Below are 24,412 nucleotides of genomic sequence, written 5' to 3'. Positions count from 1 at the left end.
CTACAGCCCGGTTTGGTGCAGTAGGCATACCTCCCACTGAAATCAATGGGAGCTGTGCCTGTCGTAACAACCGGGCTGTTGCAATGTTGACAGCGTTATCTGCTTCCAGCGCTGTCCCCTACTGACAGGGATCGCGACTGGCGGACCCGTGCCGATCAACTACTGAAGACCTATCCTGAGGATAAGTCATTGATAGTAAAAGTCTCAGACAACCCCTTTAATTAGAACAGGACCCATGCTCAATACTCACAGACCATTGTAAAATTGCCTCAGAAACCGTATCACCTGCGCGGTTGTGTCTCTTCGTGCCCAATGAAATAGACCGCGGGGAGAACGGAAAAAAAAATTGCAGCTATTCTTGTCTGGTTTTCAAGCCAAACTAGCAGATGTAAACGTAAAGTTTGCCGCACAACGTGCACCACACGGATAGGATGTCCTCTGATGCAAGATGCGCCCGAGCATCTTGGGCGCAACTTTAATGGTCCTTTTACATCGGACGAGCTGGTGGGCACCCTCGTGACAGTGATGCTCAGTCCTGCGCTGTTACACAGGAGTATCACCGGTATTGCTCGCAGCGCTGCCAGAATGGAGGCGGAGGGGGCCAGGGAACGTTCTTCCGTGTCCGCCTCTGTTCTTAGTAAATTGGACAGTTGTTCAAAAGTGACAGCTGTGTACACTGAACGATTCTCGTTTAGTCGTTGCCAGCGTTTACGTGAGACGATTATCGTGCAGATTCCTGCAGGAGCGATAATCGTCTCGTGTAAAAGGGCCATTAATCTGTCTGCGTGCCGACACACTGTATCTTTCAAAAGGTTGCCAAAATGTAGTATAAGGCTACCCTCACACAGGCGAGCGCGATATCAGGCTTATGAACGTGCGTTTTACCAACGGATGCCAGGCGATTTCATGCAAAATCGTGATCCTCCGGCACTTGCGTCAAGCACGTCGGGGTTGATTACAATGGAAAGCATCAGATCGCGCTCACATCACACGGCATGCAGTGTGTTCGACTGCCCCATTGACAACAACGGGCGATGTGTTCCGAGGGATGTGAAAAAATAGGACATGCAGCGTTTTGGTTTTTTTACCTCGCGGAATCACTCATGTGTAGGACGCCATTCCAAAGCATGGAGTTCATATTCGCCCAAGATTCACGCTTGTGTGAATGTAGCCTAAAGCTGGCTCACAGGGTCGGATTCCAGCTGTGAGCCCGGCGGTGACCCTGGTACCTGATTAATCTGTATTGCCAATGACCGCAGGAGGTCAGGCACAGTACAGTTTTGTTTTCCCCAGCGCCATTACTAAGTGATGTACCTGCAGCCCATACACAATGCGAATTGCATACGGGCTGCGGGTCGGATGGCTTCCTTTGACATCAATGGTGGCCGTCCGCGTGGATTCCATGGCAAAATAGAACATGCTATGATTTTTTTTCAGCTCACGGAATACACAATTCGTATCCGCGAATTGAACGAAAAAGCAAAAATGCATGCCTATCAATGCCCACGTTTTACCGCAATGCCCGAAATACAAATGCGCCTGCCTTACAGCATAGCCGTGCCCCTTCGATGCATCTTTATCTCAAGTCGCTCATATGGGACTTTAAAAAAAAAATTAAATTTTTTTTTTACATAACCCCCTTTTGTGATGCATTTCTCCTCGCCGCTGACCCGCGCCCACCCATCACCCGCCGCCGTCATATTTCCCATTCTCATACATTACATTGCAGCTGCTACATTTATATCCAGCTCTAGAATCCATGGCAATAAATGCCATTTCTGCTTCTCTGACCTTGCACACAGATTTGCATTGCACAATTACCCAATGACCTTTTCCAAACTTTTACCCCTTTGCCCAAAGGAGCCCCCATCATTATCTCCAACACCCCCCTACATCCAGCAGCCACATGTTATATGCATCACCTGCCAGGTCTACTGCAGCGGACATCTCTCCTTATCTGTGAAGCAGCAGCAGCAGCAGCAGCATTCCCGATCGTGCACCGCTAAGCGTAGCGTCCAACAGCGCCCCTAGCTTTCAGGTTAGAGCATTCCATCCACGGCAGCCATCTTTCTTAAGGGCACACGTTAACTCCACGACATACACCCTGAAATGCAGTCCTACGGCACACACCTAACGACGCATCTGTGAACTAATCCGTTATCATTCACAAATCAGATAAACAATCCTAAAATCGCGTTTCTTTAAACCCGGTGCCCAAATCAAACATGGCGTCTTTTAAATTGTGTGTGACAACCTCTAATGTAGCTCACAGCGCCCACCCGCGGGGACAAAGAACACTCCCAGTGGAGGCATTTCCTTGTCAACAATTGAAACTTTATTAAATAAGCGGGCGAACAAAAGCACAAGGTATTTCCGAGGCTTCCTTAGTGAAGCGTTTGTCCATAGAGGACGGTTTCTGGGAGTTCACTGGGCTGCTGCTTCCTCCTAGACGGACCTGAACAGGGAGAAGCTCGGGCGGCCGCTCTACGGTTGGAAAGGCCGTTTATACAGCAGGCCGGCCGGCGGCGTCCGCAGGGAGAGAGGTGAGTCTGCGCGCCAACACCTCCGTGTTGGAGGGAGACTGTGCGGCCGGTGAGTGGCGGTGCCGCAGTGTGTGCGGCGGAGAGAAGCGGCGCCCCGCTCCCAGAACCCCCCGGTGTGTGACGGTTCCCGCCACTGATCACCTCAGCGGCTCTCCCGCCCACAGCAGACCTGCTACCATGAGGGGGACTACAAGTTGCAGCAGTACACTGTATATAGAAGCTGTTCCTCCTCAGCATCTCCCTGTAATGCTGAGGGCTTGTCAGGATGGCTGCCCTGGTCCAGAGCTGAGGAGGAAGCGGTTGCCCAGGAGATGCGAATACGTATCCGCATCCGCGTGTGAGGAGCGGCAGCTTGTTACGGCGCATCCCGTACGCGCCAAACATGTCGCACCGATCTGGCGTAGGCTTCCATGTCACTGCCCACACGTATTACATGGCAGCATGCGCCAAACATGTCGCACCGATCTGGCGTAGGCTTCCATGTCACTGCCCACACGTATTACATGGCAGCATGCGCCAAACATGTCGCACCGATCTGCCGTAGGCTTCCATGTCACCGCCCACACGTATTACGTGAAATAAAGATGGCAGCATGTTGGCGTGTCTTATGGGTATACACACGCAAGATAGTGCATAGTAGTCCGTGATACGTATGACATGGCAGACCTGCTGCGCAGCTGTCACATATGAGCTACGCCATGTGAAGCCGCCCTAAGGGTGTAGTGACGGAGTCACGGTGCCCCCAGAAAGCATTGGCAGCCCGCCGCCACTACGGCCCAGGCTGCATGTACACAGGCGACATCCCTGCCCGAGACGGACATTACTCGCACGGTAAACGGACGCCTTCATTTCAGTGTTCAGTTCGTAGGAGCGTTTTTTTTTCTTTCTTCTTGGAACGATTGGATTTAAATTGCGCATTCTGTGCTGGGCGCCTGCGCGGACGATTCGCAGGTCAAGGCGCCCGTAGGGAAGCACGGGCGTCCGCAGCTTAATTAGAGCATGCAGATTTGATTTGCGGATCTTTGGATGCGGAAATCATGGCAGCATGCCGCATTTCACTGCGGTTCTCGCACGGACGGCTTCTATTGAAGACAATGGAGGCCCTCCCATCTGCGGTCCGACCACAACTGACATTGTAGATGGGACGCGGATTCCACGGCTAAGCAGGAATTTGAAGGGGAAAGAAAAAAGACTGCGCATGTCCGCCGGCTGGCGGTGCCGCATGCATTCGCGGTAAAGAAAAAAGCTGACTTGGACGGGTACGCACGGTCCTCAGCTGTGGATCCATTAAAATCAATGTCCGTTCATTGCTTCACCGTGTAATACGCTGTTAAAGATCGCCGCTTGAAGCGCCGTGCAAAACCACGAAAAAATAAACCACATCCGGATCTCATTCGGCTAATAGCCTTTTAATCCACGCAAGAGGGTGTGTCAACATCTCTGCGTGCGCAATAAGTACAGTACTATACACGGACATGCATACAAATGTACCGCATCCAACCTCGTCCACGCGTATCTGCATTGCGCTGGGGCAAGCGTCTTTGCACATACGGGCATCTGAATAACCCCCTGGACTGTATTTACACGGGGGAGTGCGATATCGGCCCGAAAAATATGGACCAGTTATTACACTTGGATTCATACAATTTTCTCTGCGAGGGTGTTGTGTTTTGTGAGAAAAACGTATCGCATCACCGAGCATACGATTTACATGTGAGTGAGAATCACGTGACGTCTATAGGGGCAATTATATAATATGAATGAAATTATGGGTAGTATCACCCAAAAAATATGTATGGATTTCGGCTTGGCTTTCAATTCCCAGTCAATATTACAAGGCTTGTATTAAGAGTCTAACATTGACTTGCAGGAATACTGCCTTCCAATAGGTGGCACTGCAGAGGTATGGGTCCAGCTACCTTATTTGCATATTACCCAGAGGAGCATGAATGGCCTTATAGGTCGCCTCACTGACCACCTACGTGCTCTCCCTAAGGAGAAAGAAAATAGTGATCCTGACCCAAAAAGTAGCACGTTCTGCAACTGGCTGGATACCACCAATCAGCAAGTTATACTCTACCTTGTGAATTGGGGAATACCCCTTGAAGAATTAGTAGCGCTATAAAACATCTGTGTGACCTCAGCCTTAAAGGGGTTGTACCAAGAACACAGCCCTTGTTCATATGCTCTTGGGGTGTAGGGATGCCATAGTGGGGACACTAAGAGCCACTCTGTAAGAGCTGCTTACGTTCAGGCGGACGTTGAAGGCCTTTCATGTAATATTACTATACAATCTGCATAGCCAACATGTGATATATCTCCCTTGTACGGGTTGCTGCAGGAAAAATGCCTGGCTTGTCATGGCTTTCCCTGGCAAAATCGTCTGATTGCCGGAGGGGAGCAGGATGTAAGCTAATCGGCTTATCTTCTCAAAGGGGCGCTTCCTGTAAGGGGTTGTCTCTGATGGGGCAATCCCTTTAAGGATATATTCACATAGTGCCGCTGTGATGGCGGTTTTATCGCTGCTAGCAAAAGTGAAGCTCCTTAAAACCCATTGAAAACACAGGTTTTGACATTTGGTTTTTGGCTGGTATTGGGTCTCTTAGTATGTAAGTGTCAGTTTTTCACTGACCTACAAAGCACTCGCCCGTGTGAATACACCCTCAAAGCAAGTAAATTCCTGTTCAGCAGACAGAATGATGCATGCTTTATGTATCTTGGTCTAAGGGTGAATGCACACGGGGGGGATTTGAATTGTGGAATCTGGAGCAGGCAACCGCTTGTGGATTCCCCAGCAAGTACCGCCCGTAGCATGCAATGCAGAAGTGATTCTTCATGCACACGAGCAGAAACCAAAAGAAGACAAAAATACAGGTACGTACGGATGCCGGCCGGGCATAGGGTCGGATTCCGCTGTGGGCTCCCGCATGCGGAATCTGACCCATCTGTGTGTATGCGGCCTAATGCATCTCTGTGCAAGTGTTGAATATGATTTTGATCCAGTTATTCTTATACAGCTATAAAGTTAGGCCTCCTGTTCACAGGCGATATCTCACTGCGTCACCCGCCGTGATAATCCGCACGTGGGTAACGCAATTAACGCTTTCCATAGGATAACTGTGGAAAGCGCAGCCTGGTGTACACGAACGGGAAATCACTCGCGTCTAAAAATCACATCATGCGGCAATTCTCAGCGATGAACCTATCATCATAGATAGGTTCATCATGGAAAATCGCGATGATAAAGTGCCCCCCAGTGGCGGTATATCGCACCACCCGTGGACAGGTCGTCTTAATTATTTGCTTTAGAAACTAATCGGCTACAACTAAATTTTGTGGTATGTTTTTTTTGTTTTTTTTTTATGAATTGTTTATTTTAATATGTATTCCTCTTTCTTCTCTTTTCTCCCCTAGACTGAACAATTTCATCTTGATCCAGGGATGTCATAGAACCTAATATGGGTAAGCAATACTATTTTAAAGGGGTTGTCCTCCAAAAATATTGTATTAGCCCCGTTGTATAGTTTTTCTATTTACGCTTATTCAAAAAAATGTTTCCTCCGATATTCTAAAAAAAAAAATTAGGATGGCGCCACCTGCTATCTCTTGAAGAGTCTTTCTGTGTCCACCTCCGTAAATGTTTCAAGGTGGTCACACATGCTCAGTCTTGCTTATCTCCCTCTCTTCTCCACGGAGTATAAGGAGGAATCTATGGTGAGGTGAGCCGAGTGCTTCTGAAGCTCCATCATCTTCTCTGCTTGCCATAAGAGATATTGAGCAATTGCAGTAACTCTGACTTGCGTTTCTTCTGACATCAGAGAAGACGCTGCACCCTCAAAGTATTTGTGAGACAGCCCCTGTAAGAAATTAAGAAAAAACATTTTGTTGCAGTTCATTGCCTGTTCCTAATGATATGTATACTGCTGGGTGGGCTACGGAAAAGTAGCCCACCTCCATTTTCGACATCGCATACATTGGAGGCCGTAGCCCTTTCACTTTACGTCAACATTATAAGAAATGAAAGCTGCGCTGTGATTGGTTGCTATGGGCAATAACGACAGAATTTCTCTTAGACAACTCATAAACAATAATATGGTGATTTTCCTGCGACAGCGAATAGTTATTGTGGACGGCTACGTGCGAAGTGGATCAATTAGGGAAATGCAGGAGGCCTTCACTGACAAGTACCCAGGTACAAAACCACCTGTTAAATGTTGTATTCAAAGCTTAGTTCAGAAATGGCGAAAAACTAGGTCTGTCACAAACGTGAGGAAACTGAGGCTTCCATCAGTCCGGATGTTTGACGTCGTCTGAAACATTCAATCCAGTTTGCAAATAGCCCTTGCAAATTAACTGTGCCAGCAAGTTGCTGTATCACGGACGACATGTCGGCGAGTGCTGAAGATTTCTGAACCCAAAGCCAAACCAAATAACGTGCAGGAATGGAAAGCGTTCGACAAAGCTAAACGTGTAAATTACTGTACATGGTTGTTGACGGTGATTCCTAGAGGACTATTGGGCCCATTGCTGTATTTTATGACTGACGAAGCGTGGTTTCATTTATCAGGCCACGTGAATTCACAGAATATGAGGCCCTGGTCTAAGGAAAATACCCACCTGACTCATAAAACACTGCTGCACAACTAGGGAAATGGCGTTTGGTGGCAGTGTCAGGAACGTGGGTAGTGGGCACAATTTTCATTGAATCAACTATGAATACCAGGCTTGATCTGGACACGTTTGAACAGTTTAACAACCAACAAAGCTAGAAGATAGAAGGTACTACTCTTTCCAACAAGATGGGGTAACATGGCACACCACCCGCAACTCGCTGGCACGGGTCATGAACGGTTTACAGAAGAGCAAACTGTGAGCAAGGGGTTATGGCCAACCCAGAAATTCCACTTTTTTTTTTTCTTAAATGCACCATATTCAAATAGTGGCATGCTTCAGCGCATTCGTTATGTTGTAGATGGAAATTTTCCTTTGCACTAGATAGCGGTTTCCACCTTTTGTGTGTTAAAACAGAGAATGGTGTAGAGTGTGCAGGGGGTCACAATAACAATGGTACATGTCATTAGCTCCTCTAATGCCTTCTGAAAGTGTTAAAAGATCAGTCTTGTGTGCTCTTCCACATGAGACTAAGTTTGAATTGGGTGGGACGATGGCAGCTCCGTGTTGGATGTAAAAGAGATATGTAAGGGATTCTCGGAACCTCTTGTTATCATACGGAGTAGTCAGTGCAGGTTTGTAAGTCTGCTGCTAACGACATCGGTCAGGTATTGGCACATTGAGCCGGTAGGGTTCTGTATGCACCAGTATGACATCATTAGGAGCAATCTGGAGGTCCCACAATGGCAGCTTAGTGAATTCCTTCACACAAGCAAGTAGGAAGAAATGGCACTTCCCACCCTCCTTGTTAAATTGGCTCCTTTTGCACTACATTGGGGACTGACTGTCACAAAGGGACTAGACACTGTTTTTGTTGCATGTTTCACTCATGGGCTCTGGAAGTGGGCTTTTTAACTTTGGTGTTCTAGTGTAGTAATGGGGGTTATCTGGGATACCGTATATACCGGCGTATAAGACGACTTTTGAACCCCGAAAAATCTGCTCTGAAGTCGGGGGTCGTCTTATGCACTGGTAATACAAAAAAAAAAGTGTTAAAAAAAAAAAAAAAAAAATCATTACTCACCTCCCCCGGTGTTCTGTCGCGCTCCGGCAGGATGTCGCTCGCTCCTCGTCCCGGCGCAGCATTGCTTTCTGAATGCGGGGCTTGAAATCCCCGCTTCCAGAAAGCTAATACACACGCCGTCAGCCAGTTACAGCCATTCAATGACATCATTGAATGGCTGTGATTGGCTAAAACACACATGGCTTCAGCCAATCACACTATTCAATGACATCATTGAATGGCTGTGATTGGCTAAAGGCGCACGTGTGTTAGCAATCACACCCATTCAATGATGTCATTGAATAGTGTGATTGGCTGAAGCCACGTGTGTTTTAGCCAATCACCGCCATTCAATGCTTTCATTGAATGGCTGTAACTGGCTGACGGCGTGTGTATTAGCTTTCTGGAGGAGGGGATTTCAAGCCCCGCATTCAGAAAGCAATGCTGCGCCGGGGACGAGTAGCGAGCGACATCCTGCCGGAGCGCGACAGAACACCGGGGGAGGCGAGTACTGATTTTTTTTTTTCTCCACTGTAATACCAGCGTATAAGGTGAAAGTTGGGGGGGTCGTCTTATACGCCCCGTCGCCTTATACGCCGGTATATACGGTATTTATTTTTTTTGTCAAAAACCTGCTCAATCTACAGCATGAACATAACAGAAATGACACTCTTATTGCACGTTGCTCCCGTTCTGATGGGTCCATGTTGATCTTCACTTGCTGGTGCATTGAGGCACTGATCATGTCACTATCACCAGAGCCTTTTGGCCCCTGCAGCCCATCACTGACAGTGAACATATGACCTACTGTTGTGATGTCATTGCTCTGTACCCTGATGTAAAAAGCCGTGGGAATCCACTGCCGAGTTGTATTATAGTCCAAAAAATACAGTAGGTTCCAGACGTCCATTATGTGTTTTGTATGTAGAATGAGGAGGAAAGCTTCAAAGCTTTTCTTGTACTTATAAGGCCTAATTGTGTTTTTTAACTGCAATATAACATTATTATCTTTTTTTTTTGCTAAAGACGGTGATGTGAAAGAAATGATCTGCGAGAGTGAGAATAACTCCAAATATAAAGCACATTTTAAAGATGTGGTACAAGAATCAACTTGTACTTACAACTATCAGGTTGGTAAGCGTTCTTGTATATTTGTGCTAGTATGAAGTATTACTTAGTGAAGAGCCACTCCGGTGTTGTCTTGTTTTTGTTTTTTCTTTTAATTCATTCATTGTGCAGCCGCCCCTCACCGTATATATGTGAGCTAGTATTAGTTTTCTATCTGAAACTTCCACCATGTTTTTCCCTCAGATGGTCATGTGATCTCCGTTCTGACCAGCTCAGATCTACTTAAGGTCATCTGTTCGTTTACTAGTCAATTTCTTAAGGCCCGTCTGCAGGCAAAGATAGTCTTTCAAAGGACTGAATGATTTAGCGATCTATTTTCGTAAAGTATTGATTTCCATTAACACTTTGTCATCTTGCATGTAAAAGGACCTGCAGGATTTGTTTGCAGAGCCCAGTGTGCGTGCAAACAGCTGCCTACACATTCCATTGTTCTCTTTGCGGGTGTCGGCACATTCCATTGTTCTCCTCATGGCTAGTGTGAACATGTTGGGAGAACATCCTGCAGTCTTTTGAAAGATGAGCGAAATACATTCAAATGAAATGTATTAGCTCAGTCCTTCAGCTGCTGAACGATGGATTTTAAGTGAACGAAAATCCATCGTTCAAACAGAAAATGCACGATGCCTGCATTTACATATACCGATTATCGCTCACTTTCAGCCTTTAGTCTGTTTTAATGCTGTTACACAGCTATGATAGAGGAGACCACAGCTCATTCACTGTATACTTATAGTCTGTAACTTTTATTTAGAAGACTATAGGAGCCAATGATAATTAAACTGCTCCCCCCCCCTCCCCTCCCGCTTCCAAACACACACACACACACACACACACACACACACACACACACACACACACACACACACACACACACACACACACACACACACACACACACACACACACACACACACACACACACACACACTCTCCTGCAGAAATGGTTTAGTCATGTTGATGCATCACGGGATAGATGTGAAAGTGAAACTAAAATCTTCCAGTGTCAAGACAGTGTGTGATAAGGGGGCTACACTGCAGGGCGGTGGCTGGAATACACAGAGACCATCTCCAGTGAGACAGGCAATAAAATGGGGGGGCGGAGATGGAAAAATGTGTTTTTGCCAGAGGGTCACTTTAAATAGTAACAGGATTACACTGACTTTATGTGACTATTAAAAAGGGAAAATATATCCAAGAAGCCTTGTTTGCCAATATAATATTTTGGGTGTTGTTTTTGGGTCATTTATCCTGTGGCATTCAAAAGACTTGTGAAACCAGCTTTAAGGAGCCTTTAGGCCTCATGTCCACGGGATAATTTACATTTAAAATCCGCAGCGTTTTTCCCGCACGCGGATCCGCGCCCCATAGGGATGCATTGGACACCCGCAGGTGGTTAAATACCTGCGGATGTCATTTTTCCGTTCAGCCACGGATCCGCGTGCGGGGAAAAAAACGCGACATGCTTCATTTTCGTGCGGGTCTCCCGCGGGGACGGCTCCCGCAGGCTTCTATTGAAGCCTATGGAAGCCGTCCGGATCCACGAAACACCCGTACCTGAATTAAAACTCACCTGTCCGGACGCTGCGGATCTTCCCTCTGTCGCGGCCGGATCTTCTTTCTTTGGCCGAGCACATCCGCCGGGCCAAAGAAAGAAGATCCGGCCGCGACAGAGGGAAGACCCGCAGCGTCCAGGGCAGATGAGTTTATTCTTATTTTCAGCCTCATGTCCGCGGGAAAGGAGAGACCCGCTGCGGATTCTGCATGGGGAATCCGCTGCGGGCCTCATTTTCCCTGTGGACATGAGGCCTTAGGCCGGCTTCACACGGCCGTGACGGGCTCCACCGCGAAATTCCGCGGCGGAGCCCGTCACGGCGCCCCCCCCCCAGGAGACCCCACACTTACCTGCGGATTCGGCGTCCTCGCTCCCGCATGATGCTTCCCTGCCCACCTCCGCCGCGTCGTGACGCGCCCACCGCGTCACATGACGCGCCGGCGATGGCGGGGAAGCGTTTTCACGCTATCTTCTGCTGTGCTACAGCGGAAGATAGCGTGAACGGACGGCTTCCATTGACTGCAATGGAAGCCGTCCGCGCGTACACCTGCGGCAAATTAAGCATGCCGCGGGTGAGGACGGGTTAATTCACAGTGCGGAATTCCGCGGTGGAATTCCGCACCGTGAGCACTGAGCTATTAGGTTCAATAGAACATAATAGTTGCGGGCAACGCAGCAGATTTGTGGGATCCGTTTGTGGGAAGGAGGCCTTAGGAGTACATTGACACACAGCATAATTGCTGCAGGTTTTCTGCAACAGAAATTCCACATCAAATTTTGCAGCATTGGTTTGGATCTTGATGTGGATCCTCATAGCGATTCTCCGCTCGCAGGATTCAAATCGCGGCATGCCACGATTCTCCACGGTGAGCCTATCTATCAGATAGGCTCAGCGCAGAGACTTGACAGCTCTTCCTCCTGCTCCCCCGTGGAGGAATATCGCTAGCAATGTTCCGTCACGGCTGTAGACAGGGGGACTAAAAGGTTTTGTCAAAGTTTGAAAGTTATGTTTATTTGTTTTTCTTTTCTGCGGCAAATGTTGTGAAATGAGCTATGCACGCTGGTTTCAGACCGCTGCTACTCCAGGCCTCCCTATTGGGCTTTGCTCACATTCTGCAGATGAATATTGGACGTAGATATAACACTGTAATTGGTGTTCTAATTTTTCCCTGTCTTTTTTAGATTGTATATTTTTGGGTTTTCTTCAGAAATATACATTGCTAGATGTCGTCATACGGCAAGTGTTATTGCTCTTCATATTAAATGCAGATGAAAGAGAAGCTGTACATATTCAGGACTCCAGTTTGTGACGAAAATGGTTGCCAATTCACTAAAGATTTTGCAAATTGCAGGAAGATGTTCAGTCTTATTTGTGACCATCCCCTGTTGCAGTGCTGTGCGGCTGTGGCAGAGAATTTCTCTTCTGCATCTAGCAGTGTGATGTTTTGTATACACACTTCTGGCTGCTGCAGCCATCCACTGGCCTCAGGTCTCATTTCATGCATTTCTTTCTGGACTTCGGAGGTGAGAGTGGCACCTCTGGATGGTAATAGCGCATCTTGTCTCCACCAGAAGTATGAGTGAAGACATGGTGATTGACTGTATCCGCACTTTAAATGCCCCCAAGTTCGTGATTGGCTAGGGTGGTGCTTTGCCATGGTTGGAGGGCTAGGGTTATGGTTAGGCTGGGGTGGGGGTTTGCCATGGCTTGAGGTTAGTATTAGCCTTAGGGTTATGCTTACAGAAGTAGCGGGACTGACGGAGCCGGCTTCAGGAGGTGGCCCAGAAGTACTTCTATGTCCGCAGATCGGAGCAGAACCATGGAGGGTGAGCGCTCTTGGCGCTAGTGTCAGTTGGGGAAGGCAGCGCAGAGTCAGAGCGCTGTTGTCAAGAAAGGGGCTGACAGCCACTGGGGAGCGGATAGACAGACAGCGGGGCCGCCTTCTGGGGTGTGGGGACGGCATGAGATATTGCCAGGAGCCCGGCGGTAAGAATGACGGATGGTGACGTTGCAGGGAGGCTGGTAGTCTCTGTCACAATGGGGGACAGGGGCAACCCTGCTGCCTTCTGGAGCCCAGATGGCAGCCCGGCGCACCCACAATGACCACGACGCTAGCAACAACGGGGCTAGCAGCGGCCTAAGGAACCTGTGGGGAACTTACATGGCAGAAAGCCGACAGCGCCACTTGCAGCTAAGAAAGGAGGGCATTGGGAAGCTTACATGCCAGAAGGATGACAGCAGAGACAAGAGCCCAGCCAATTGGCATCTGTGGGCATACCCTATACCTCCCCCAGCACAATCCCCAGATCTCCACCCATTGTTCTGGTGGAGACAAGATGCACCAGTACTGAGTAAATCTGCCCCATGCATAAATCCAACTGTACATACTGGAATAATTGCTCGAGATTTACACATGCTGACAATCTGTAAGGACCATTGTTAGATTGCACATTGTTAGATTGCACATTATCTCCTCCTGGCCCTCTTTGACAGCATAAATTAAAGGTTAAAGTTTTTTATTTTTATTTTTTTTTACCAGTTACAAGTTGTCCTTCCCTTGTCCTCCTTACTGCAGTCTTTCTTGACGCCTGGGAGTGAGGAGGTGATTGAATAACTCCATGGTCGTGTAAGTGTACTGGCATGCCATTCATTTTCAATGGGACTTCTGGAGATACCAAAGTGCTTGCTTCTTGGCCATTTCCGTCACCCCATTGAAATGAATGGATTGGTTGCTGCGCATTGATGAGAATAGAGGGACATGGGACCCCCACTGATCGGCAAGTTATCCTGTGTACTGTGGAGAGGGAATAACTTGTGATTCTGGTAAAACCCCTTTAGGCCTCATGTCCACGGGGAAAATCAGATCCGCTGCAGATTCTACATGGAGAATCTGCAGTGGGTCCCTCCTGCCCCGCGGACATGAGCGCTGAAAATAGCAATTTAAAAGAATTTACCCATCCGTAGCAGGCGGGGAAAGCCTTCTCTTCCTCACGGCCGGATCTTCTTTTTCGGCCAGCGGATGAATTCGTCACACCGGCGGCACGTCGCCGACGTGCCGAGCCGAAGCAAGAAAGATGCGGCCGTGAGGAAGAGAAGACCTTCCCGGCCCGCGCCGGATGAGTAAATTCTTTTAAATTCCTATTTTAGGTCTCCCGCGGATCCGGACGGCTTCCATAGGCTTCAATAGAAGCCCGCGGGAGCCGTCCCCGCGGGAGACCCGCACGAAAATGGAGCATGGTCCAGACTTTTTCATGCTCCATTTTTTTTAAAATCACTTTTATTGACCATCCGCGGGTATTTATCTACCCCGCGGGTGGTCAATGCATCCTTATGGGGTGCGGATCCGCGGGCAGAAGAAGAGTTAAAATCTGCTGCGGATTTTAATTCTTATTTTGCCCGTGGACATGAGCCCTTAAGGTATCTTAAAACAATTTTCAAACCAGGCAAAAACTTTCCTCCACTCATTTAGCTGCAGATCTTTTGCAGATTCCGCATTGTGTGATGTGTATAATTCTGCAACTTATCAGCAACCTATAGGACATGCTGTGGATTTGAAAATCAGTGGTGTACCTAAAATGTTTACTAATTTTATTTTATTTTTTTTGCCTGATTTTTGTACTCCATAGTAGGTTTTTGGTGCAAAACATTTGTACCTTTCTTGTCTGCATTTGGTCAATTTTTCTAAGTGGATGTAGTGTTTCGGCTACTGTAAGGCTGGGTTCACATGGGGCGAAATTGCCGCGAAATGTTCGTTTGGACTTTCTGCACGGAAATTCCACCTGCATTTTTAATCCCGGGATTAGCCAGCAAAGTGGACGAGATTTAATCTGTTGTGGCCAAGCCGCGCTGCAATTGCCATGCGGGGTAGAAATCAAAGACCGCAGTGCGTCAATTTTTTTCTCAGTTTCCACGGCTGCCTCTCTATGCCGAGAGAAAGCCGCACTGGAAATCTCTGGGTTTTTTATGCGGTCATTCAGCGAGATCTCTGCTGTATTTTGTGTGAACCAAGCCTAAAGCATGTGTTGTTTCTGTTGCATACTCCTATCATATACAGATAATATGTTGTGTAATTTGTTTTCTTTTCTGGATTTGATCTACTGGATCTGCATTTATGTGTCTTTGTTTTTCAGCCTACCCCTATGCATCCCAGGCGTTTTGACAGAGCTATTGTGAAGACTCTTCATAAACCATTTTTTAACACAGGTAAAGCTTCGTGCTTTTTCACATTTACATCTTTTGCAATTAAACATCACTCACTCATCCATATTCATATGATATACTACCACCCAATCTATGTGAGATTGGGTGTTAATAAACTACAAGTTTAACTTCTTAAATGGGTTGTAGAGGATTATAAAAAAAAAAACAAAAAACAGTTCTTCCAAAAACCGTGTCTCACCTGTCCAGAGGTTATATGTGGAATTTTAGTTCGGTCCCATTCATTTCAATGGAGCCGAACTTCAATACCAGAAAGAAAAAGACTGGCTTAGATTTGCTTTTCAGGCACATGGACTGCCCAAAGATGCACCAAATTTATTAAGCGGTGTGAGTCTCTTAATAAATTTGGATCATCTTACACCAACTCAGATTGCTGCTAAAGACTGATTAGAAAATTTCCCCAATGTCCTCTATTTTGAGCCTCCTTTCTCAAAATGATCTAATAGAAAAACTGGCATTCATGCCCGTAGCAACCAAAGCTCTGGTTTCATTTCACAAACTGACTAGTTACTATGGGATAACAAGGGAGTTTTGTCTGCTAAACTTACAAAACCTATAGTGTCTCCAGCATACATCTCCGGTATTATACTTGCGACAATTAGGAATTTTACTGGTAAGTTTAGCCAAACCAACTACAGTAGGGTGAAACCACCAAAGTTTGTTTGTTTGTTTTAAAAACAAAACTGAGATTAGATCACTGAATCTAAAGGTATTAGACTGGGTACCCACAGGACATATTCTCGGCGGAAATCTCGCGGTTTTGCCACAGCGAGAAACCGCAAGATTTCCGCCAAGAGAGCACAGCTTCAAAACATGCGGCACTTAGCCGTGGGTTTTGGAACGGCTTGGCCACATGCTTTTCTGTCGTGGACAGCTCCTCCATAGAAAGGACCGCGAGCGCAACAGGAAAAAACAAAAAAATATACATGCTGCGGCCGGGAAATCCTTGCCGGCTTTGCCGCGACATCCATGCTGGCTTTGCCGCGACGGATTGGCCATCCCACGTGGACGAGATTTTGGACAAACTCCCAGGATTAGCCGCCGCAGTCGGATTTGCTGCAGCAAGATTCCGCACGGAATTTCTGCAGCAAATCTGCCCTGTGTGAACTTAGCCTTAGAACTAGAGTATTATTGTTTCCTGTATTAAGGATCCACTCTCACTTTGCATTTTTTTTTCCCACCTCAACTATGTTTAACTTTGGCTGACGCAGGTGAAAAGCTTTTATGTGTAAGGTTAGATGAGATAGTTCGGCTTTCCGTTTTTCAGTTCTGTCTTGAGTGTAGAAAACCAGACTGCTGGATCCGTCCTATGATTTAGGCCTCATGCGGACGGCTGAGTCGGTTTCGACCCGTGCCCCGGCATTCACCTTTATACTCGCTCATCTGGCGTCCTCTCTCTGCACTGTGATGTGCCGGCTAGCACACAGCCGCACATGCACATTGCAGAGCTGGCGCGTCAGCCGTGACGTTTCTGTGCGGGCCTCTGCGATGCTCGCAGAGAAATAGGACATGCTGCGATTTGCTTACCGCGCGTGTTTTCACGGGGTCAAATCGCAGCTGTCTGTATAGGATTGCATTATCTAATGCAATCCTATCACAGCGGGCACGGGTGGAAATTCTGTGGAACTTCCACCTATGTGCATTTACCCATAAACAAGTACTAATAGGGAAGGACGTGTTACCTACACAATGGGGCATTCGTGTTCCTTCGCTGCTTTTGTCTTTCTATTTTCTCATTGACATATGGGTAGTCATTTCGCGCATTCGCAAGCCAGAGCAGGGCCATGTCAATTATGTGAGGGCACCATGGATTGGTACAGGTGAGTTTTCTTTCCTGTGCATTATGACGATGCATCAGCACATCTATCATTGCTTTTTACTATTTCTGATTAGTGGGTGAATTATGGTATCTCTATACAGAGACTTTAAATATCCTGTGAATCCCCACTCTGTTCTCAGTAAGCTCTACTCCCTTGATGATGCCACATTTGTGGTGATATACTTCTTGATATACTGTTGCAGCTGTAGCCTATATACATAAACATAGGGTCCTATTTACCAGCACCCAATGAGCACTAGGTAGCATGTGGAGTGTACGGTGCTCTTAATATCAGCCCCCTTGTATTTTTACATTATTCAGAATAGTTCTGATTTTTTAATAACTAGCGACTCTTTAATTTAGACTTTTTTTGCCAACTATCATATTAGGACATAAATAAATGGTGTGCGATGGGCACCATTCAATAACAGTTTTCTTTCTCCGGAATTTTCCAGGACAAAACAATTCAGTATTTTGTGCCAGATGCTCATCGAAGCTCAGAGTCTCTAATGCAGATGTGAACATGGCCTTACTTGGTGCTGTTCCAAGTTTAAGTTAAATTTGAATTGCTCACCAAAACTCTGCTATGCTTAAAGGGGCTTTCCAGGGAGAATACTACTGATGACCTATCCTCAGGATAGGAAATCAATACTTGATCGGCTGGGGTCCGTCACTCGGTACCCTAACCGATCAGCTGAGCGGGCGCATGCAGTCAGCGCCGCAAATACAGAGGTCGTAGCGGAAGTGTGTAGTGGCTGGCGCTTGTAACTGCAGACACGGCTCTCACTGAAATCAACACGAGCTGTGCCTTCAGTTACAAGTGCTGGGCACTACACAAAGGTCGGCGCAGAGACTTCCACTCCGACCTCTGTATTTGTGGCACTGAAAGCATACGCCCGCTCAGCTGATCGGTCGGGGTCCCAAGTGATGGACCCCGGCCGATCAACTATTGATGACCTATCTTGAGGATAGATCATCAGTAGTATTCTCCTTGGAAAACCCCTTTTAAAGAGTACTTTTTTAAGGGCAAGTTCATATATGGTGGAAATCTGTATTTTGGTCACCATAAAACCCTGGTTATAAAAATCAACATATAGGTGGCGCTGCAGAGGCATTATACCATTTTCAATTTGCATACAGAATGGCGTACAGATTTAGGGGTTGGTCATGCCCTATCTACCCTTCTTTTTCAACGTGATTGTATGTGTTTGGTCTCTAGTTTTCAATAATATGCTAACACTTATGGTAAGCATGTACTTGTTTGTCTGCTCACACTTTAGAGGTGTCAGAACCAGAGAAAAACATGGCTTCAGCAGTCAACTTCAAGCTCACACAGCCTGTTAACCTCAATAAAGCTAAACAAAATGGCAATGGTCATCCCAGTATTTTCCCAGCACAGTTTATGTTCCTGCAAAAACCAGCAAAAAATGTAGATGTGGAATCGCGAAAACTAAGGTATGTTTTATGTGTAATTCAGGATTGGTAATAATACTCGATAACTTTACGGTTATCACTTTGATACTTATCATTAATATTTACAGGAACATTAAATGTTTATTCCACTTATTTTGCAGCAGAACTTTCAATGCAGCTGTTGGAAAGCAGAATCACATGATTGGTTCAGCTTTTGAAAAATCTTTTCCTATTAAAAATGCTGCCAGTTTATCGTCGTGGAGTGGTGCTTGTCGCCGGAGCCCTAAGAAAATGCAGAGACGACAAATGAGTACAGTAGAAGAAGTAAGTTGTTATAGTACCATAATCCATGCATACAGTTTCTTATTTGTATGTATCACTTGCATGAGCTGTCTGGGTAGCCACGGCTTCTTTTGCATCATTTTGTATTTAACCCATTCCCGCTGCAGGGCGTAAGTTTACGTCCTGGGAGCGGGGTACTTCCCGCAACAGGGCGTAAACTTACGTCCTGGAGATAGCGCGGGATCACATATGATCCAGCGCTATCCCGCAGCGGGAGCCGGCTGTCAGTCACAGCCGGCGTCTCGCTGCAGCAGCGGGGGGACATCGGAGATGCGCCCGCCACTTTTAACCCCTTCCCTGCCGCGATCTAAGTAGATCGCGGCAGGAGAAGAGTTCACAGCGGGAGCGCGGCTCCCTCTGTGTCTCCGGCCGGAACTCGCGATGTCATCGCGAGAGCCCGGCCTGTCACCATGGCAACAGGACGCCAGACACTGGCGTCCTGTATTGCCTATGCCTGAGATCGCTGTATGAGCGATAAGGCATGGGAGAGCAGTAGCTCTGCCATGCCTTATGACAGCGATCATCAGGGCAGTGGTTAAAGTCCCTCAGAGGGACACAAACAGTGTGAAAAAAAGAAAGATTTAAAAAATGAATTTTAAAAAATGTAAAAAAAAAGAGTAAAAAAACCATTTTTTATGCTTTTTCTCAGATTAGCATAAAAAAAGGTAAAAAAAAATAAAACCCCACATATTTGGTATTGTCGCGTCCGTAACGATGCGTACAATAAGTTGCACATGCTTTTGACTGTGCACCGAAAAAAACGCTAAAAAAAAAGCTAAACTGAGGCAAAATGCTCATTTTTAGCATTTTGCCTCACTAAAAACGCAATAAAAGTGATCAAAAAAGTCGTATGTACACCAAAATGGTACCAATAAAATCTACAGCTCGTCTCGCAAAAAATAAGCCCTCATAGAGCTCTGTACATCAAAAAATAAAAGTTACGTGACTTTGAATGCAGCAATTTAGAATAGAAAAAAGATTTCCAAAAAAAAGGGTTTTTATTGCAGAAAAGTGGGAAAACCTAAAAAAAAATGTTAGAATTTTGGTATCGTTGTAACCGTACCGGTCTGCAGAAAAAATGGAAAGTCTCATTTATGCTGCATGATTAACAGTGTAAAAAAAAAATAAAAAAATCTATGGCAGAATTGATGCGTTTTCTCTCTCTGCTATCATTAAAAAAAAAAAATAAATAAAATTTACAATATAGTCAATGTACCCAAAATTGGCATCGATAAAAACTACAGCTCGCCATGCAAAAAACAAGCCCTTATATAGCTGCGTCCACGGAAAAATAAAAAAGTTATGGCTTTTGAAAAATGGAGATGGAAAAATACCAAAAAATCGCTTGGTCCTCAACGCCAAAATAGGCCATGTCATGAAGGGGTTAAAGGGTAGAATTTTTTTTGTTTTTTGATTTGCAGTATCCGCGCGTCAAGCTGCCAATAGGGAAACAGGGGCGTCTGCAAATGAAACAAACCATACAAATTTGCGGAAAACAAATCGCAGCACGCTCCGTTTCAGTGCGGATCCCGTAGGGACAGCTTCCATTAAGAATGGAAGCCGTCCGATCCGTGGCCTGCCTGCAATTGAATTGCAGACGGGCCACGAATTCTGTGGGAAAGCAGGAGTTTAAAAAAAACCAAAAATGCGCCGGATGGCGCTTCTGCATGCAATCACAGACCAGGAAATCTACCCAGACAAGTAACGCAGTGTCCTTGGTCAAGGGCAGGGTCGGTTTCTGCCGTGGATTCCCGCGTGCGGAATCCGAAGCACCCGTGGACATTTCTTCTAATGGTTTCAGGAAATGTGTAACTTTCTTGACATGTAGTTAATAAACGTGTGTGTGTTATACATATTACATGTTGCACAATTTGCCAGTGATGCTTAAAGGGAATCTGCAAATGAATAAACATTCTCCAGATGGTGCCCAAGATAATGGGCAAGCAAAGGTGGTGCTTACCCACTAGGTGTATAACACAATCTCCCAGTTGATCCTTTAGGCCTGTTTCACACAGGTTACAAAATCTCACAATTTTATAGCGATGCAACGTCTCTACAAAACGCATGTATGTGAAGTCCATGAGTTCCTATGGGTTCTTTCAGGCTACAAAAGATCGCTTATGTGAATCCATGGACTTCAGGCCGCATCCACACAGGCAATTTTCTAACGTGATTTTGAAATATTAGCCCTATCTCGAAAATAAGGTCTAGCTGCAGTAAAAGGAAAAAAAATATATTGCCTAAGAAGCACTGTCTGGCTTCCCCGTCCCTGACACTTCTTTAGCATCTCTTCTGACCGAGGATTGGAAAATCCCTGCCTCCAGGAAGCGCCGCCTGTGATTGGCTGAGTGCTGTTAAGCTCAGCGAGTCAGAGCGAGTGCTCTATGAACCAATCACAGCCATTCATTATTATTTATTTATTTTTACTTTCTTTATGTCCATGTAGAAGACATGAACCACAGCAGCAATTACCGCTGTAATAAGGCAGTGCTGGACTTATGTACTGCAATGCCTTATCGCTTGTAATAGCGATCATATACAATGGCAAGCCGGGACGCCAGTATCTGGTGTTCTGCCTTGGCAACCAGTCTGCCCTCCGCGTTTACATCGCGGGAGTCCGATTATGTCACAGAGGGAGCGCCCTCCCTCTGTGAACCCTTTAGATTGTAGCATGTAGGGGGTTAACCGCCAGGGGTCACTGTCCTTATGTAGCACCTCTCTTGCAGCGGGGGGACGGCTATCCACAGGGCGTAAGCTATCCTAAGTTTACGCCCTGTTGCATTAAGCGCCTCGCAGCCAGGACGTAAACATACGCCCTGTGGCATTAAGTATTTAGTATTGGTGATCCATTCCCTTTAAGGTTCAGCTTTAATTTTTATTAATTTTTTTTTTTTCATTGATAACTAATGTATACTTTGTCAATGATAAAAGGCCAGACACTCGGACCTACAATCAGTTGTAGTCTGAAGTAACTTGGTAGCAAGTGTTTATTTTCCATGCATCCCCACTGAAATGATGAATGATTTACCTATCCACATAATTCTTGAAAATGCTCCTCCAAAGAGAACGGAGACTGACTAAAGCCCCATTTACACAAAGATAATCGCTCAAACGACCGTTTGAGTGACAGTTTCGAGCGATCCTCTTAAATAAACTGTTAAGTAGCTATTTAAGCATTAAATGAAGGTGGAGCAGGACACCGCTGACAGCTCTGAGAACAGCAGCTGCTTTGTATATGCAAACAGCTGCTTTGTTCTCAGAGCTTTCAGCTAGTATCCCGCTGAGAAGGTAGAGCAGGATACCAGCTGAAAGAATGCTATCAGCTTGCTAAAAATCAGCGATGAACGAATAGTGCACGATGGCAGAGTGTTTAGACGCAACGGTTATCGCTCAAAAGATGGGTTTTGAGCGATAATCGTTGTCTAAATGGGCCTTAAGAGATAAATGTCTAGAATGGGAATTTCCAAATGTTTATTTGAAATAGAATTTTCTAAACCCGACCCCCTCCTCCTAATTCAAATTGTTTGTTCTTTTCCTACAGGCTGTACGTTCAGAAGAGAAAGAAATGTATAGACAGTTGATTCAGGTTGTAACAGGAAAAACATTTTTATCCACCAATTCCACGCCGTTTCTTCCTCCAGAAGTGTAAGTTATTACTCGTTTTGTTTGTCACATACACACAGGAAGAATAGGTAGCTTTCAGTTTACAAAACGCCTATGTACATTTTTTCTTTTTTTTTTTTTTCCTCTCTTTAGATCACGGAGGTTAAGTTCAAGTAGTATATCTGGTCCACCCGGTGCTTCAAGTCTAAGTTCTTTAGAGCCTTGTACTTTGGATGTGGAACCTACGTACCAGACTCCATTTAGTTTGGCTTCAGAAAAGCAAACGACTGTGCCACTTTCTGTTGCTACCACTTTCAAACTTTCAAGTGAGAACAGAGATGTTGGCAAACACCATCTTCACATAGAACAAAATCATAGCACTGAAGAGAAGTGTAAAGGTAAAAGCAATGTCTTTAACAAACATTCTGTGTAAGAACACATAATTGTACTGTTTTTGATGCAGAATCCCATAAAAAGGCTTTAGGGCTCATGTCCACGGGCAAAATATGATTTAAGATCCGCAGCGGATCTCCCGCATGCGGATCCGCATCCCATAGGGATGCATTGACCACCCGCGGGTAGATAAATACCCGCGGATCGTCAATAAAAGGGATTTTAAAATAAATGGAGCATGGAAAAATCTGGACCATGCTCCATTTTCGTGCGGGTCTCCCGCGGGGACGGCTCCCGCGGGCTTCTATTGAAGCCTATGGAAGCCGTCCGGATCCGCGGGAGACCTAAAATAGGAATTTAAAGTATTTACCATCCGTAGCGGACCGGGAAGGTCTCCTCTTCCTCACGGCCGCATCTTCCTTGCTTCGGCTCGGCGGATGTGCCCGGCGCATGTGCGCGGCACGTCGACGACGTGCCGGCGACGTGCTGCCGGCGTGAGGAATTCATCCGCCGGCCGAAAAAGAAGATCCGGCCGTGAGGAACAGCTGACCTTCCCCGCCCGCGCCGGATAGGTAAATGCTTTTAAATTCTTATTTTCGGCGCTCATGTCCGCGGGGCAGGAGGGACCCGCTGCAGATTCTACATGGAGAATCTGCAGCGGATCTGATTTTCCCCGTGGACATGAGGCCTAAATGTCGGAAAATGACCTATTGTTTATATACTGATTTTATAATGGACCATTTGAGCCTTCGCCAAGGACTGACACTACTTGTTCTGTAGAGGTCACTTCTCAGCAGTCAACTCCTTATTACAGGCAGAATTACAATGAAGGGTAACAACTGTATATGAATAATACAGGATCCACCAATCACAAGAAGTGATGGACACAGACCCCTTCCTTCTCGGGGACATCTAGGCATGCTCTGTGACCTGTGCAGAACACTGCCACACATGGCTAGACATTTTAAAACTAGACAACCCCTTTTAAAATGTGGCAACTGAAGTGATCGGCTAATTACCCTGGTCCTGCACCCATGGTAAAAAGTAGATTTTTCGAGTCTCCTCAACCATTCTAGTTACATTCTAGGACAGGTTTCGACGTCCTGTAGTTTCGATGCAATATTGGAGCTCATGTGACTTTTTGATTGCTTTTTATTGGATACTGGGTGACCAATGAAGTGCAATTCTAACGTGTACATCTTTTTCCCGACGATTTTCACCATGCGGGGTAAATGTGCTATTTTGATAGATCGGACTTTTATGGACCCAGCGTTACTAAATATGCAGGGTTTTTTTTAATTTTGTTTGTTTTTTATAATTTAGTTTTATTTTTTTTAAATTATTTATATATGTATATGTGTGTAATATAAATATATATATATATATATATATATATATATATATATATATATATATATATATATATATATATATATATATATATATATATATATATTTATTAATGGCAAAAGTGTTCTGGTTTGGTTTGTCTTTTTTAACTTTAAAAAAAAAAAAAGTTTTACTACATGCAAAAAAACTGCGGCACCTAAAGGGTTAGCAGTTAATTGTATGTCCAGTGTCGTTAAGGGGTTTAACAAGAGGATCAGCTTGAGTAGGTTCAAAGACGGGCAAGTAATTAATGAAATGGGTGGACAATACCCAGAGAGGCTATCAAAATTGGGGCTATTTAGTTTTAGAAAAAAGACCTCTGCGGGGCGACCTAATA

The 24,412-nt window shown here is 45.8% G+C and overlaps 1 protein-coding gene across 2 annotated transcripts in view; it reads left to right on the top strand.

The window, feature by feature from the left end:
- The first annotated feature begins 2,353 nt into the window (after nt 1-2,353).
- Nucleotides 2,354-24,412, top strand: part of LOC136584721 (sentrin-specific protease 1-like) — a 36,110-nt gene continuing 14,051 nt past the window's right edge. The window contains exons 1-8 of one of the 2 annotated variants that reach the window (XM_066584336.1): nt 2,354-2,543; nt 5,958-6,005; nt 9,244-9,347; nt 15,029-15,101; nt 18,216-18,390; nt 18,513-18,672; nt 22,232-22,335; nt 22,447-22,691. In XM_066584336.1, the coding sequence (XP_066440433.1) occupies nt 6,002-6,005; nt 9,244-9,347; nt 15,029-15,101; nt 18,216-18,390; nt 18,513-18,672; nt 22,232-22,335; nt 22,447-22,691 (865 nt within the window). In that variant the 5' untranslated portion in view covers nt 2,354-2,543; nt 5,958-6,001. Of the gene's footprint in view, nt 2,544-5,957; nt 6,006-9,243; nt 9,348-15,028; nt 15,102-18,215; nt 18,391-18,509; nt 18,673-22,231; nt 22,336-22,446; nt 22,692-24,412 lie in introns of both variants that reach the window. The other variant, XM_066584335.1, reaches the window with a different exon arrangement.

Source organism: Eleutherodactylus coqui, chromosome 1 (genome assembly GCF_035609145.1).
Source record: "Eleutherodactylus coqui strain aEleCoq1 chromosome 1, aEleCoq1.hap1, whole genome shotgun sequence".
Lineage (NCBI taxonomy): Eukaryota > Metazoa > Chordata > Amphibia > Anura > Eleutherodactylidae > Eleutherodactylus > Eleutherodactylus coqui.
The sequence above is the reverse complement of the archived record's forward strand: the minus strand, read 5'-3'. Positions and strand labels throughout refer to the sequence as shown.